Source organism: Miniopterus natalensis, chromosome 15, assembly GCF_054644295.1.
Source record: "Miniopterus natalensis isolate mMinNat1 chromosome 15, mMinNat1.hap1, whole genome shotgun sequence".
Taxonomy (NCBI): Eukaryota; Metazoa; Chordata; class Mammalia; order Chiroptera; family Miniopteridae; genus Miniopterus; species Miniopterus natalensis.
In genome coordinates, this window is record NC_142095.1 from 7,746,451 (window position 1) to 7,760,291 (window position 13,841).

Here is a 13,841-nt window from a genome sequence, read left to right on the forward strand (position 1 = left end):
GATGGTTTTGCTTAGAAAGAAATAACCACATTTATGACACAAATACTCATATCCATAGAGTGGAAGACATGAATCCAACACACACAGAGTCTAGATTAAATACCTCACCATACACCTATCAAGTTCATGTATATGCCATTGTAATTACCGTTTATAAATAAAGGACAGTATTTACACACTTTTGGTGACTATTTGGGAATTATCAGCAAAGAGCCCTGGGCTTTTAACTTTTGTATTTTCTTCTAAGATGTTAGGTACTCATTTAAAATCCTGGTTACCATTAGATAAACAACACCCTGAATTAAAAGTTTGGACAATCAGATTCAAGTGTGAGTTTGGATATGTATGATCAAAAATGCAAGCACAGTCCTTTCAAAACTGCATAATCTGGACCAAATCATGAGAAAACATCAGACCAAACCCCAACTGAGGGGCATTTAACAAAATAACTCCTCAAAAACATGTCAAGGCATGAAAGAGACTGTCCTGGGTGCTGTTCAAAGTAGCAGAGACTAAAGGACATGACCACCAAAGGGGACGGGTGCATGATCCTGGATTGATTTCTGGGATAACTGGTGAAATCCAGTTGTCTATAGATTAGATAATAACACGTTCTCCATGTTACTTATCTGATTTTGATCAAGTCTGTAATTTAATTTCAAACGGCTCAGGAAACCAAGAGAGAAAGGGTGCTAAAGCAAATGTAGTCAGGTGTCAGTGTGTAAGGAATCGACACATCTGGAATTCTTGCACTATCTGCGATTTTTCTGTAAATATGAAATAATTTTTAAAATCCACTCACCAGGGCGTTCTCCTGCTCTTCTAAATAAACATAAAATAGCATAGCTGCACATCTGACAATAGTGTTTTCTGCCTCACAGATTCACTCACAAAGCATTAAAAATTATTTTCCCCGTGTTCTTCCTAGAACTTTAGCCAAGTTCATGACTTTATTCCCCCGACACATAATCTTCTTTCCTTTTTCTATCAACCACAAAACTAAAAATAAAAAAATAAATCTGTGATTTCTGAAATTCTGTTCAAGACAAAGCATGAATGTCTTTCCATTTAAGGTTTCTAGAAAGCAAAAATTCTTCCAAGATTGCGGCTTTGTTGTTACATTAGTGTCCCCCACACATAAACCCAGCTAGAGGAAGGAAGGTGGTGTTCCTAAATAAGAAAAACTCATTTTCAAATCATGATACTAAAAGGAGAGAGAGAAAAAGAAGCCAATAGAGCTGTTGACCTAGCTCCAGGAACCAGGGGCTTTCGACTGGAATACGAGTTAGGGTTCCGAGCCCTTTCCCAGGCTCAGACAACTTCCAGACATTTGCCAGAACATTCCAGAAGGACCCTCTGCGAACATCAGAATAACCCTGGTGTCCTCCATTCTTGTTTTCTCCATTCTTTTCTGTCCTACCGATTTTGGTGGCTGTCACAGCAGATCTCCCCTGGGATATAATGAAATGAACCATATGAAAGTGTACACTTGCCACTCATGAGAGATGAAGTACAACGTGAAGATGAAAACCAGCGCAACCCCCTTACCTTCAAGTGGCAGTTGTGTGAAACAGGTCCACGTCTGTACCAGGCCTGGGGAGGTTGAGGCTACTCAATGCACGCAGAATATATAGGGAGAGATTATATATCCCGGGTTTTCATTACACAAGGTGGGTGTAATGGGTTCTCAGCCAAGATTCACTTAAAAACAAAAGCTACACAAAGATGACAAAAAGGCCACACAAAGTTTGAACAAAAGGCTAAAGAAAGGCCAAACAAAAGCCAAAGAAAGTTTAAACAAAGCGTGAAACAAAGACAAAACAAAGGCCAAAGAAAGAAAAAAACAAAGACAGAAACAAAGGGCAAAAGAGAATCTAAACAAAAGCTAAGTTACAACCACATTACACACACACATACACACTCACCCACAGGCACAAACCGTATCTACACTGCGTCCCCACCTTCATACATTCCAGTTTCCCACCTCACATCCCACATAATTAACACCCCAACAACCCCCTTACCAAGGCTCTCTCCACACCACCTCTACCCTACATCAAACCACATGCCGGGCCAACCACACCCCAGCAAACCACACACGGTTCTGCCGGTGCGGCACCCGCCGCAACCACCCCACCCCACCCCACCCCACCCCACCCCACCCCACCCCACCCCACCCCACCATACTGCGCCACATGCCACAAGCCAAACCCACAGGCCAAGAACAGAGTTGGAGTCACACCGACCAATTGCTGCCTTTGGGATCCTTTCCATACTCCACGCAAAGACCCATCCTCCCTCACGCTCCATACACATGCTCACACACGCACACGCCCAAGACCAGCCTCCACGCACACGTGCCCTCACGCAGTTTAGCAAGAGCACCTCGGTCTAGGTACAACTGAGATTAGATCTGGACAATTCTATGGCAATTACCATCTATATTCAAGTTCATGAAAACTTTGAAAAACTATCCCTTATGGTAGATGGTTTCTGTAAATCATGAATCTCATTCAATTAACATGACAATGCTGGCTCCAGTCCTAGACATGCCTTTTATCATTTCCCTAGAATTTGGGGGTCACACCATTGAGCCTTATAACTCTGGACCTGCATTAAATTTCATGGGTCCTACAACCCAGTGCTCCTGCTACATTTCATTTTATATAGGTACAACTACATATTAATGATTTGAAAGATGAAAGCTATTTCTGAAACAAACCTAAATGGTTCTTCGTTTTTCCTTCAGTCCTCACTTTCTCAGCAAGTCTGTCTCCTCCGAACTTTGACCTTGATCGTACAGTCCCCAAGTTTGGTAAACAGAGGAATACACCGAGCTGCCAGCGGCTAGGACAAGGCCTCTCTGTCCCCAAGCTCCACACCCAGCCTCTCCGCTCTCTCCCCCCGCTATGCCTGTGCCGTCACAACTGTGTTCTGGCCGGTGGTGACCTGTAGAATAATGTATGTTATGTTCCTTATGTAAGGGACTGGATTTTATCCAACCAGCTGTGTTAAAATTCACTCTGCAGGTGACATGCTTCTCCTGTTCAACATTCTGGGCCCAATTCAGGGATTTTACCCTTTGTAATACTACTATCAGGGAAGGAAAGGGGGGACACAGGGAAGCAAGACGCAAGGATTCCAGCAAAAAAGAGGCTCAGAACAAGAATGGATCAGTATGCTGTTAAAAGAAAACCAGAGCTGAACAGGAATTAAAGTGTTAAGAACAGATTTTATTCAGGAGCTATTGCAATAGAGAGAAGAGACTTCAATATAACACTGACTCAATTCCAAATCCAATATGGACAAGTGGGGATTTACAGCCCAGACGCAGGCTGAGGGAGTCAGTGAATGGAAAATTGCTCAGGAAGTATCAGGGGTAAGGATGGATTTCTGGCTAAACCCACTTGACAGGATTCTTGCTGATCAGGCTGGATCCCTGGTAGAGGGCATGCAGGAGGCAACCGATTGATGTTTCGCTGTCACATGGATGTTTCTCTTTCCCTTCCTCTGAAAATTTCAAAAAATCATCTCAGCTATATTATTTCATATGCAAATTATACTACATACTGTATGTAATAGTGACCACAATGCTATTTTCACACCTAACAATTTAACAATAATTCTATAGTTGACATTAATTCATTAATAATTATTGATGTTTAATAATTAAAATTGGCATCACAGGGAAGAATGGAGCTGGTAAGTTTGTTATTGCAAAAATACAAATGGTCACAGGATTTTCTTACCTTTCAAATTCACCTTACTTTTTCTGCATATTCAGTGAATTTTAGGAAAAAAACAAGGAGCTGCTCCATTTAGAAATGTTTGGGGGTGGGTAGTATGTAAAAAGTTTCTCCTATCCCTCATTTTAAAACGTTTATGCTGTTGTGTGAATTCCCAAGCATTAGAATTCTGCAGTTTTAAGAGTATGTTCATGCTGCTCACTGAGGTGGCGGACACGTGGTCCCCCGGGGAACTGAGACTCAGGAAAAAAGTGATGCACTACTCAGATGTATTATGGAGTCTCTTTCTAAAAAAACAAACACCCGGCAACTTTTAAATAAAGACCTCTTCCTTATTTGGGCTGCTTTCCGACTCCATGAGCTTCGGATTCAGGCTTTGTATGTTCCTCCTCTCTAAAGGTGAAGGGCTGCTTCGTTGCAGAAACTTGTAAAGCAAACACAAGTTCAAGGATACAACCACCACCATCCTACTGAGGGGCCTTACTAGCCAACGCACTCAAGCGTGCTTTCAAATGAGAGACTGGCCTTCTAGTATACAGTCCATACTCTTGCATGCGAAACCCAGGGCAAATCTGTAAGCCTTTCAACACTAGAGATAAATTAAAAAGAAAAGGATAGTGAGAACAAACAAAACCCTCGGGGAAAGATCCTAACTAGTGGACTTAATCACATAAGAACCGTGCCACACCTGCCAGTGCTCAATCCATTGGGTTTTGCTTCCCAGCAGTTGTCAGTTTGGCTCAAATAAACGCATCAAAGTTCTCCACAGGTTTGAACGTTTCTTATATTAACACATTGTTTAAAAACAGCAAGTTGAGTTTCCAAGACAAGGGCACTGAGTAAGTTTCTATTTCCTAGAAAACTTTTTCCAAGTGGACAGAAATAAAGAGGTGGTGGGGAAAGGTGGCTCATCGGGCCAAATCAAGTCCAGTGCAGAGGGAGGGAGGGAGAGGGAATCACCCTCGCTGCTAAAACCAGTGAGGGAAGTTGCCCGTGGCAGGTTGCAGGGTAAACGCCTGGAGACTGATCTATCCTAGATGTGGCAGTGCTTCTGCACCTGCCTTCAGGTAGGCACCAGGCTACTAGGCTGGGGCTGGCTCATCTGTGTGAGCTTGAGGGCACTGGCTCTGCAGCCATGAGCTACCAACTGGGTCCCAGAGTGGGATCACCTCAGGTATGGGCCAGCTTGTGGTCCTGAGTTGTGGCAGAATCTGTTAGCTGTTGACATGAGCAGGATCTAATTCTCATGGAGGCTGTGAAGAGAGTAATGCCCTGAGCAAGTTAAGCCCAGCCAGGTAAGAAGAAATTCTGTCTAGGACCACCTGGTTTCAGCTGTAGTGCGCAATAACCTTGTCAGACATCTTATCCCTAAAATTAGGTTCTATGGGGGATAAAAGCCTGTTTGGTACTACTGTGGCAATGCCAGGGAGCAAGCACAAGAGGAATGCAAGGTTTCTAGGTAGGAGATATCGGGCACTGAGACACAGGGCTGGGGATTTGAGGTATAGCACCGGGTGGGGCTGGGTAGTCCGGGAGGGTTCAGCTGTTGCAGGCAGGAGTTAGTCTGTGACAGGACCTTTCCTATTCCTTGTTCCCTGAACAGCCTCCTCTAGCCCGAAACATGCTGATGAATGAGCTTTGCAACCCTCACTCCTTACACCCAGCCTCCCTTCACTCCACCTATCCGTTTTCAGCCATCCTGATCCCAGAATCACCAAAGGTGCTGCTGACCACTTGCGTCATGGGTTTGAGCTCCAAGCACTTTGGAGCTTTGATGGACATGGCAGATGCTCCAAACTTGCTCCTACACAGCCAGTGGCAGACTTTCTACAAAGTTAATGATGCTTGAGCTGTGGGATCCCCTCACTGCCTCTGCACCACTGGAAGGGCCCTGAGAATGTAGTCACAGGGACATTTTGTAAATTTCCCAAGGGTACAATGAATCTATGTAAATCATCAAAGCTCCTCAACACCTGGATCTACCCTACTTAATTGCTCCATTCCCATTCAAGGCAATGGTTTTCACCTGGCTGAGTGGTACTGTGACATCAGTAGAGCCACATTTTTAATACAATTGACATGCACAGAAAAAGGCAAATATGGAGAGCACTATGTAATATTCCATGGAATTTTTACACACTTGTATAACCCTCCGAGGAACTACACATGCTGACCAGGTGACAGGAAATAGATGCCCAACATGGGTCTTCAATGCCAGATGTTACTCATACATTAGCCACAGAACTGGCAAATAGGAAGGCTGTCAATGAAAACCAATTAATTTTAAACTCAAGGTTCTACAGAATTTACCAATACAGATATCAGTGTAAGTCAAGAGCATCAGGACCTTGGAAAAATATTTCTAGGGTTAAGACTTATGTGCAGCTATTCATAACCATTTTTGGAACACATATGATCCTTCCACAAAAAGGAAGCTCAGGAAAACTCCCAAGTGAAAAGCAAACCACTTGTCAGGACACCTAAAGTAATCCCAGGCATCTAGATCTGGAATACAAAAACTGAAATAAATGGACACAAATTTTAGAAATTGTTTATTTTCCATCAACCTTATTTCCATTCTGTTAAGTTTGTGGAAGAACAGCTTAGGACCACTCAGTGGTTGTTCCTACCCATTCGGTGGCCTGAGCAGTGGGGGCTGCAGACCAGTCTTCAGTGGCAGGCTGAGCACTCCAGTCTTCTGTTAAGAAAACACCAGAAAAGCCATCAGCTCTGTTCCCATAGTATTTTTGTCACCTCCCTGCCACCAGCAATCTGCCTTGCATTCTATCAGACACACATTTCAAGGACACCAAGGCCAGATTAATCCAAATGCACCTGAATTCAACCTCTCAAGTTATTAGCAGAGATACAATATATTAGGACGAACCTTTTAATGTGGCCATGGAGATCATTCAAGTTTTATTAAAAGCAGACGTTCCAAACCACCAGCCTGACGCACTTGTATCATAATAGAGTAAACCCTCAACTCTGCAGACCTTGATTTAACGGACTTTGGATTTAATATTTAATGGACAAAATTTCCAGTCCATATGTCATGTGAAAATTAACACCCTGTTAATTTTAAAATGCTTTTAACCAAGACTTGCTTACAATTAACGGGGGGGGGGGGGGGGGGGGGGGGGTTGTTATTAATTCATACTGTTATTTTAACAAATTTTAGCAGACAGGCCATTTGTTGGGAAAAACTATTGCCAACATATAAATATTGCACATGTATAACTATAGTCTACATATTTAAATCCAAGAGTCACTGCTCATAAACAGTGTTTGAGAATGATTAGCACATGATCACATTGTGATCACACATGTGGGTCATGACTTTCAGTAGCTGTTCCCACGTGCTAAGCCACGCCCCAGCCGTGTGCATGTTTACCTGCAGTGACTGGTGAACGCACACATTTACTAGACCTACTCAGTATAAATTTAAATTTACTGTAATACATACAGAAAACTTCTGTGAAGTTAAACTTTTTATACATACCTAATTTTAATTACACAAACTTGTCTACCTAAGTAAAAACACGTGAACTAACTTGTCAATTTTTTAACATACGCATTTGGAAAACCTACTTTATTATATCATAGGCGTTTGGCTTTAACAGACACGCCCTTGCCCGAATTAGTCCATTATACTGAGGACTTACTGCACATACCAGTAGGAAACTGCTGAATGGGCACAGAAGGCACCTGCACGCCTTCGGACCAGTCTGCGACCTCAGGCTGAGCAGCAGTGAACTCAGGAGCTGGAGCAGTCCATTCACCCTGAAATTCCTCTTTGGTCACAGCCTTTTCAGCAGCGGCCTGCTCTTCCTTTTCAATCTGATTAAAAAAAAAAAAAAAAAAAGTTCATAAGGACTGATAAAGTTTACTTGCAAGAAGCACAGACCAAGGTGTCCAATTTGCTTGTGACCATAAGCCTTCATGGAGGAAGCTTACCTCTTCAGGATCCCTGTAGAAGTAAAGATCAGGCATGACCTCCCATGGGTGTTCACGGGAGATGGTGCCACGCATGCGTAGTACTTCTCGGGCCAGCATCCACCACATCAGACCCACTGAGTGAGCCCCCTGCAAGAGTGCCAGGATATTAGAAAGCGAAACTTGGTCAACTCCAAACAGCACGTACCTCCCCATTCCACGTAACCTGCACCCACATCATCTAGGTCCTTGGTACTAAGGGAACAGACATGCCTTAGTATAAAAGTGTTTATAACAAGGAAGATTGTTTAGTAAATCAATGGGTCTCAACCTTGATTGGTTGAGATTTTAGAAAGTACTACTGTTAAGCCCCCACCGGAGGCAACAAAATTAAACACCCCAAGATTACTGCCTAGACATTCGTTATTTAAAAAAATACCTCTAGGTGGTTCAGGGTTTTGCGACCAGTGACAAACCGGACCAACCTGAACCATACACAACCCACCTTTTAGGATCGTACAGCAGGATTCATCAAGTTGGTCTGAAAACAGAAAGGCCAAGTAATACCTGAGAGGCCCAAGTAAACCAAGAAATATGGAGAAAAGCAGAAGAAAACAGACCATTTTTCAAATGTTTTCATCTTTCCTTAAAGCTCTCATACACTCACTCACACTTGTAGCAAGAATTACTATCAAACTCCACTCATTGGGCCAGAGACCCTTGTGGTGTTAGCGAAAAACTTGCCCCTCGTGTAGCACACTACCTACACTTGTGAGTCCATCGGCCACTGGTGGCCTCAACTCCAAGCTCTAACAATGTGCAGAGGAATGCCCAGCGTTTCTGGAGCACTCATTCTTAAGAACTAGGTTAGATGGAAAAGCAGTTACCTTGTTGTTGCAAGGGATGGCAATGTCCACGTAGCGCAGAGGAGAGTCTGTGTTGCACAGAGCGATGGTGGGCAGGTTCACATAAGATGCCTCTGTAAGAGGCTGGTGGTCAGCCCGGGGATCAGTGACCACCAGGAGTCTCGGCTCCCGGAAGGCGGCCTGGATCTGGTTGGTGAAGGTTCCAGGAGTGAAGCGACCGGCAATAGGAGTGGCTCCAGTGGCAGCAGCAAACTTCAGCACAGCTCGCTGAAGAATGAACATTAAGAGTTAGCAGTGCTCTTGAGACAAGTCACAAGAACTCTCTGAGGGCAAATGTGTGACAACCAGTTCTTTAACCACATGAAGTAGAGTATCAACAGCCAGAACCCTCACGTACCCCTTCCTCAAAAATGAGCGCAGCAAATTCCAGTAATTCTTGTCCTCCATGTTACCTGACAAATACAAAACTAGAGCCAAAGAAACATGCCACTCATACCCCTGCCCCCACTTCCCTCTGGCTTCCTTGCTCCTGGAGGACAGAGCCACAGCCTCCCAATTCCTAGTACCCACATGGGCCACTTTGTGCACGACAGGCAGCTTACTCATGTGCCTCCAAGTTCCTCACAGGGTTATACAATTAAGTTAATATACACAACAGTGCCTGGTAATCAGTAAGCACTTCAGCTCTGGTCAAGTTAACTCACAGCTCCCCTCCCTCACCCTTTTCTTCCACAGGGCTTATTATTTCCTGTTTCCCTTCCAGAAGGCAGACTGGCTGTTTTCCTGCTATATCCCAAGCACCTAGCAACACAGCCTAGATCAATGCAGATGCTTAGAAATTTTTGCTGAGGGAAGCAAGAGTGGTCCCCAAGTTCGTTCTACAGCAGTGTCTGTCTTCTACCATGCACCCAACTGGAGGGGTCCAGTCCCAAGCCAGCCTCTGGGGGATAACCACTCCCCTAACTCCACAAAACACACAGTTAAGTTAATAGGAACTAATTTTACTGGCAATCTAATCAATGAAATACAAACGGATTCTATCCACATGACTTTAAAAGCTGTTCAAATCCAAGTCAAACATTTTTTAAAAATTAGAAATGGAGTGAATAAAATCCTTGTTGGAACTCTTATAAATAAATTCTTACGCAATCTGAGCTTTCTCAACAGAAAAAGAACAAAGACTTTCCAAAAGAGAAACAGGGCAAAAAAGACAAATTTTATCTCACTGGCCATGGGGGGTGAGGGGGGCATTTTTTATTTAAGTTCGTAAAAGTTCTTACTCTTGCTTATGAAACTTGGACAAGGGCTAGTTCCATACTTAGAAATCTTTCTGAAAAACTTTGCAGCTATCAAAGTTGTTTGATCCAGTACTTTACCGTAAAATGTGGCAAGTCATTTTAATGTGGTCATTTCTCAATATTTAGTGGTACAAGAAAATACATGACATGGAAAATGAAGGTCAACATATCATCAGGTGTCAAGTGGTATATATGCTGAAAACGCTGAATACTGACAACTCAACATTTCTGTACAGTGAAATCCTGGGTTATTCCCATATTCTTCTATACAACCCAAAATATCTACAAGTTTTATTTTTCATAACGAAAACCAAGCATATTGTCCCACAAACCTGGCCAGTATTCCTGGATGATATGACACTGACATCAGCAGGGTTTTCAATGGCAACAATGGCACGAGCTGCCAGCAGAAGCTTCTCCCAGGTTCTCTTCAGATTTATGATGTAGATGCCTAGGGACAGCGAAGGCGTTAAGCACCTGACCTAGCTTTGCAAATGGATATTCTTCTGAACAGTCGTGTGTGGCAGAGAGTACTATCAAACCCCAGTCACAGAGGCAAGCTCTACTGGTGTCAGCGAAATCCCTGCCATTAATATAGCACACTTCCGACACTCAAAAGTTCATTGGCCAAGACTGGCCTCCACCCTGAGCTTTAATAGTGTGCAGCCTTGATTCAGTAGGCCAAGGTGCCATCTTCTCTCTCCCTGCACTAACCTTCCATCAGGCCCCCATTCAGACTCCTGAAAATTGTTGCCCACTTCCTGGCCTCTCACCACTCTTTCCTCTTACCTGCCTTGACAGCAAATTCAACCTAAAACTCCTTCACAGCATGCCACTCCCAGGCCGAAATCCCTCAGTGGCTCCATCTCCAAGCTGAATAACTGCTTTACCCACCACAATGCCTTCCACACTCACCACAACCTATGTTCCCTCTTCTAATACCTCCCAAGCCACACTGCTTCTCCATCTCTTGCTCTGCTTTCCTCAGAATTCAGCTAAACAAACCTGTATCAGCACCTATGAAATACAAGGCACTACTGGAGGGGGAACTCGGCTAAACGGGCTTCCTCATCTTATCTCACACCTCCCCCTTCATGGCCCAGCTCAAGTCCCATAGCCTAGCATGTGCCCTATTCTCCCATGGGAGCCCAGGAACCCTTCCTTACAACCACCGAAACACTTTGTTTTAAAGTCTGTTTCCAATCTAGGAGCTGGTTTTACTTATTACTTAATAGAGAGCCCTCCAAGACAGACTCAGAAATTACTTCACCCAGCACTACCCATCAGAAGAGCGGGGTCACAACCTGCCCTTTAAACGAGAAAGGCAAAAAAAACCCCAAAACCACAAAACAACAAACCAAAGGCAGCTAAGGCAATGACTGACCGTCACTCTTCCTTTTGTAGATGTACTGTTCCATCTGGAAGTCGAGGTTGGTGCCACCCAAGTGGGTTCCCGCTGCAAGGAACTTGAGGACATCCTCCTCCTTCATCTGCAGGACATCGAGGGCTCCGGACATTGTGAAAGTCTCCCTTTAAGTTACGTGGGAACCTGCAAAACAAGAGTTAACAACCCAGTCCTTTCATTCCCACGGTGCAGGGGAGCAGGAACATTCTCATCACTCTCGAGTGGAGCAGCCGCGCACTGAACTGCAACCTAGCACACCCTGTAGACTGCGCCTGGTCGGTGGGATGAGACACAACTGAGCAGGCTCTGTTACACTCACCACTGCAGCAAATCTTGCTGAGTGGTGTGGAGGTGGGCAAACCACCAGGTAACTGAAGTAAAAACAGTGACTTAAGACTTAACACTTCCCAAGGTACCCAGGAGTTCAAGTTATTAGATGAGCCGAGATAACCCCCACACGTGGGAAGAGCAGCCATGTTCGAGAACACAGGTTGAGCGAAGGTAAGCGATGCGAACGGGTTTATATTCAAACAGATTGTAGGGGGGCACGTTTTAATTAACTTCTCCCGCGACAACAGCTACTTTTCCTCTAAGCCCTGCCAGGAACCTTAACACCAAAAGGAAAAACACCGACGGGCCCAGGTGGCAGCTGTGAGGCGGCGCCTGGGCCTCCGGGTTCACGGCCTACGCGTCGGGGTCCCCGAGACACGCAGCGCGGCGCCCCGCCCCCGCTCCCGAGCCCGCGCGCAGCCCCGAGGCCGGGCTCCAGCGCCACTCGGAGCCGAGCGCGCCAGGGGCATTGTGGGAGCCCGCGGGCCCAGCCCGGCCACGTGCGGGCCGCGGGCGGGCGCGCAGCGCGCCGAGCCCAGCCAGGCCCGCTTTACCCGCAGGAGCTCTTCCCGGGCCCTCGCACCCCTCGTGTGCGCGGGAAAGTGGTTCAGGTGGCCCCGGGGGACGCAGGGGACAACAGGGACGACTCACCGAGAACAACGCCGTATGGACCCCTCTCTGGGTAGCGCGGAAAGGCCTGGCAGGCGGAAATGACGTACTTATATACTCCGCCGCCAGCCAATGACAACAAAAGCCGGGCGGAAGAAGGGCGGAGCCCGAGGGGAGCGTTGGGGGCGGGCCTTCTCCTTCCGGGAGGCTGGCTGACGGCGCAGGCGCGGACTCGCGGAGCGGACGGTAGGGGGCGCCCTGGTCCCAGCGGTGCGGAGAACAACTTGGGGCACCCCCCCCACCCCCACCCCCCCGGAAGCCGCGGGGCCCGCCTCTCGGGGCTCGTGCTGTAACCCGGGTCCCGACGCGAGGCTGCAGCGACCCAGCCAGGACTCGAGCTCTTCCCCAGGCGTTTGTCCGGACGTGAACTCGAGCGCGTCCCCCACCTAAGCTGCAGTGTCCCTACGTGGGGGCTCGGAGTGTGGAACCCACAAGTCGCCGTGTTTGAGGCACAGCAGCTGCGGACGTTATTTTCAGTTTTTTGGAGGACAGTTTAGCAGTGCAGTTAAGATTCTAAAAGCGAAAGGCTGAGGTCGGTGGTGCGCGGGCAGGCTGAACAGAGGGCGGATTAAGGAAAAGTGCGTTTGTTTGAGGAAAGGGGATGGCGGGGGGGGGGGGGGGGGGGGGATGTCCAGGGGGAGGGCTGCACGGCGCCGAGGCCAAGGTGCTGGGTCCGTGTGGCAGCAGAAATACACTTGGGCTGGTGAGATAAGGCAGGTGCGTGGAAGAAGGACCCGGAGAGCCCAGGCAGGGCTGCTCCCGGGACCTTGGAGGCACGTTCAGGGGTAAGCCCGGGAGGAGGTGCTCCTGCCCATTGCGCCCCTGGTTGCCAGTGTGTGGGGGTCCCCTCGGAGGAAAGAAGGGAGGAGATGGCGCTGGCTTGCTCCCCTAATGGGGAGCTAGCTCTGGGTCCTTTGTCCTGAGTGTATTTACCTTTCTTGCAGGTGGATATCTTCGGGGAAGTGTCGGGGGAGTGTCTCAGTAGAATAGTCATCAGCTTTCCGGGTGTGTGCTGTCAGGGGCTCCACTGATTGGTCCCTGGTCATTAGTCAATGTAGGTGCTGAGGCTGCCACAGAGCCACTTGTCTGGTTTTGCAGCTTTTCTGGGCCTGGAGCTGAAAAACAACTGAGGCCTAGTTGTTATCTTTAGGGAGGAAAAGTCCAGAGAGGTCTAAAGCACGTGACCAGCGATCTGCTGGGGGAGGGTAGGTCACCCTGGGGACAAGGTTCTTGTTTTCCCAGGTTTTCCCCTTGCTAGGCATGCAGGGCCTCCTGCCCTGGTGAGTTTCTGTACCCTAGTTTCTGTACCTGGCCCATCTAACAAAAAGTTCACTTACGGGAAGTTTTCCTGAAAAAAATTAAAAGGACAAGACTACACAGATGCATGAGAATTTTTTTTCTTGGTATAAAATATTGTAATATCCATCAGTAGGTTTATAAATATTTATTCTGTCAATACAAAACTGTACAACCATTAAAAAAATAAAGTTCTATGGTACAAAAGAGAATTAAGAGGATGAGGGCGATTCTTTTTAAAAAGATTGAAACCCTATACACTAAAAGGTGATTTTAAATAGCCAGATCATTAATA

At 46.4% G+C, this 13,841-nt stretch overlaps 1 protein-coding gene and 2 non-coding genes across 3 annotated transcripts; all 3 read right to left on the minus strand.

Annotated features, from left to right (window-relative positions):
- Positions 1–6,285: 6,285 nt before the first annotated feature.
- Positions 6,286–12,280, minus strand: RPSA (ribosomal protein SA). The gene is made up of 7 exons (XM_087824847.1): positions 12,233–12,280; positions 11,231–11,395; positions 10,179–10,297; positions 8,570–8,815; positions 7,704–7,832; positions 7,421–7,586; positions 6,286–6,444 (listed from the first exon to the last, which is right to left on the minus strand). Exons 2-7 carry the CDS (start codon positions 11,361–11,363, stop codon positions 6,350–6,352), a joined length of 888 nt encoding a protein of 295 aa, XP_087680973.1. The 5' UTR covers positions 11,364–11,395; positions 12,233–12,280; the 3' UTR covers positions 6,286–6,349.
- Positions 8,354–8,506, minus strand: LOC148091405 (small nucleolar RNA SNORA62/SNORA6 family). The gene has a single exon (XR_015715735.1). It is a non-coding gene; the product is annotated as a small nucleolar RNA SNORA62/SNORA6 family (small nucleolar RNA).
- LOC148091406 (small nucleolar RNA SNORA62/SNORA6 family) lies at positions 10,363–10,513 on the minus strand. Its single transcript, XR_015715736.1, has one exon. It is a non-coding gene; the product is annotated as a small nucleolar RNA SNORA62/SNORA6 family (small nucleolar RNA).
- Positions 12,281–13,841: the final 1,561 nt, after the last annotated feature.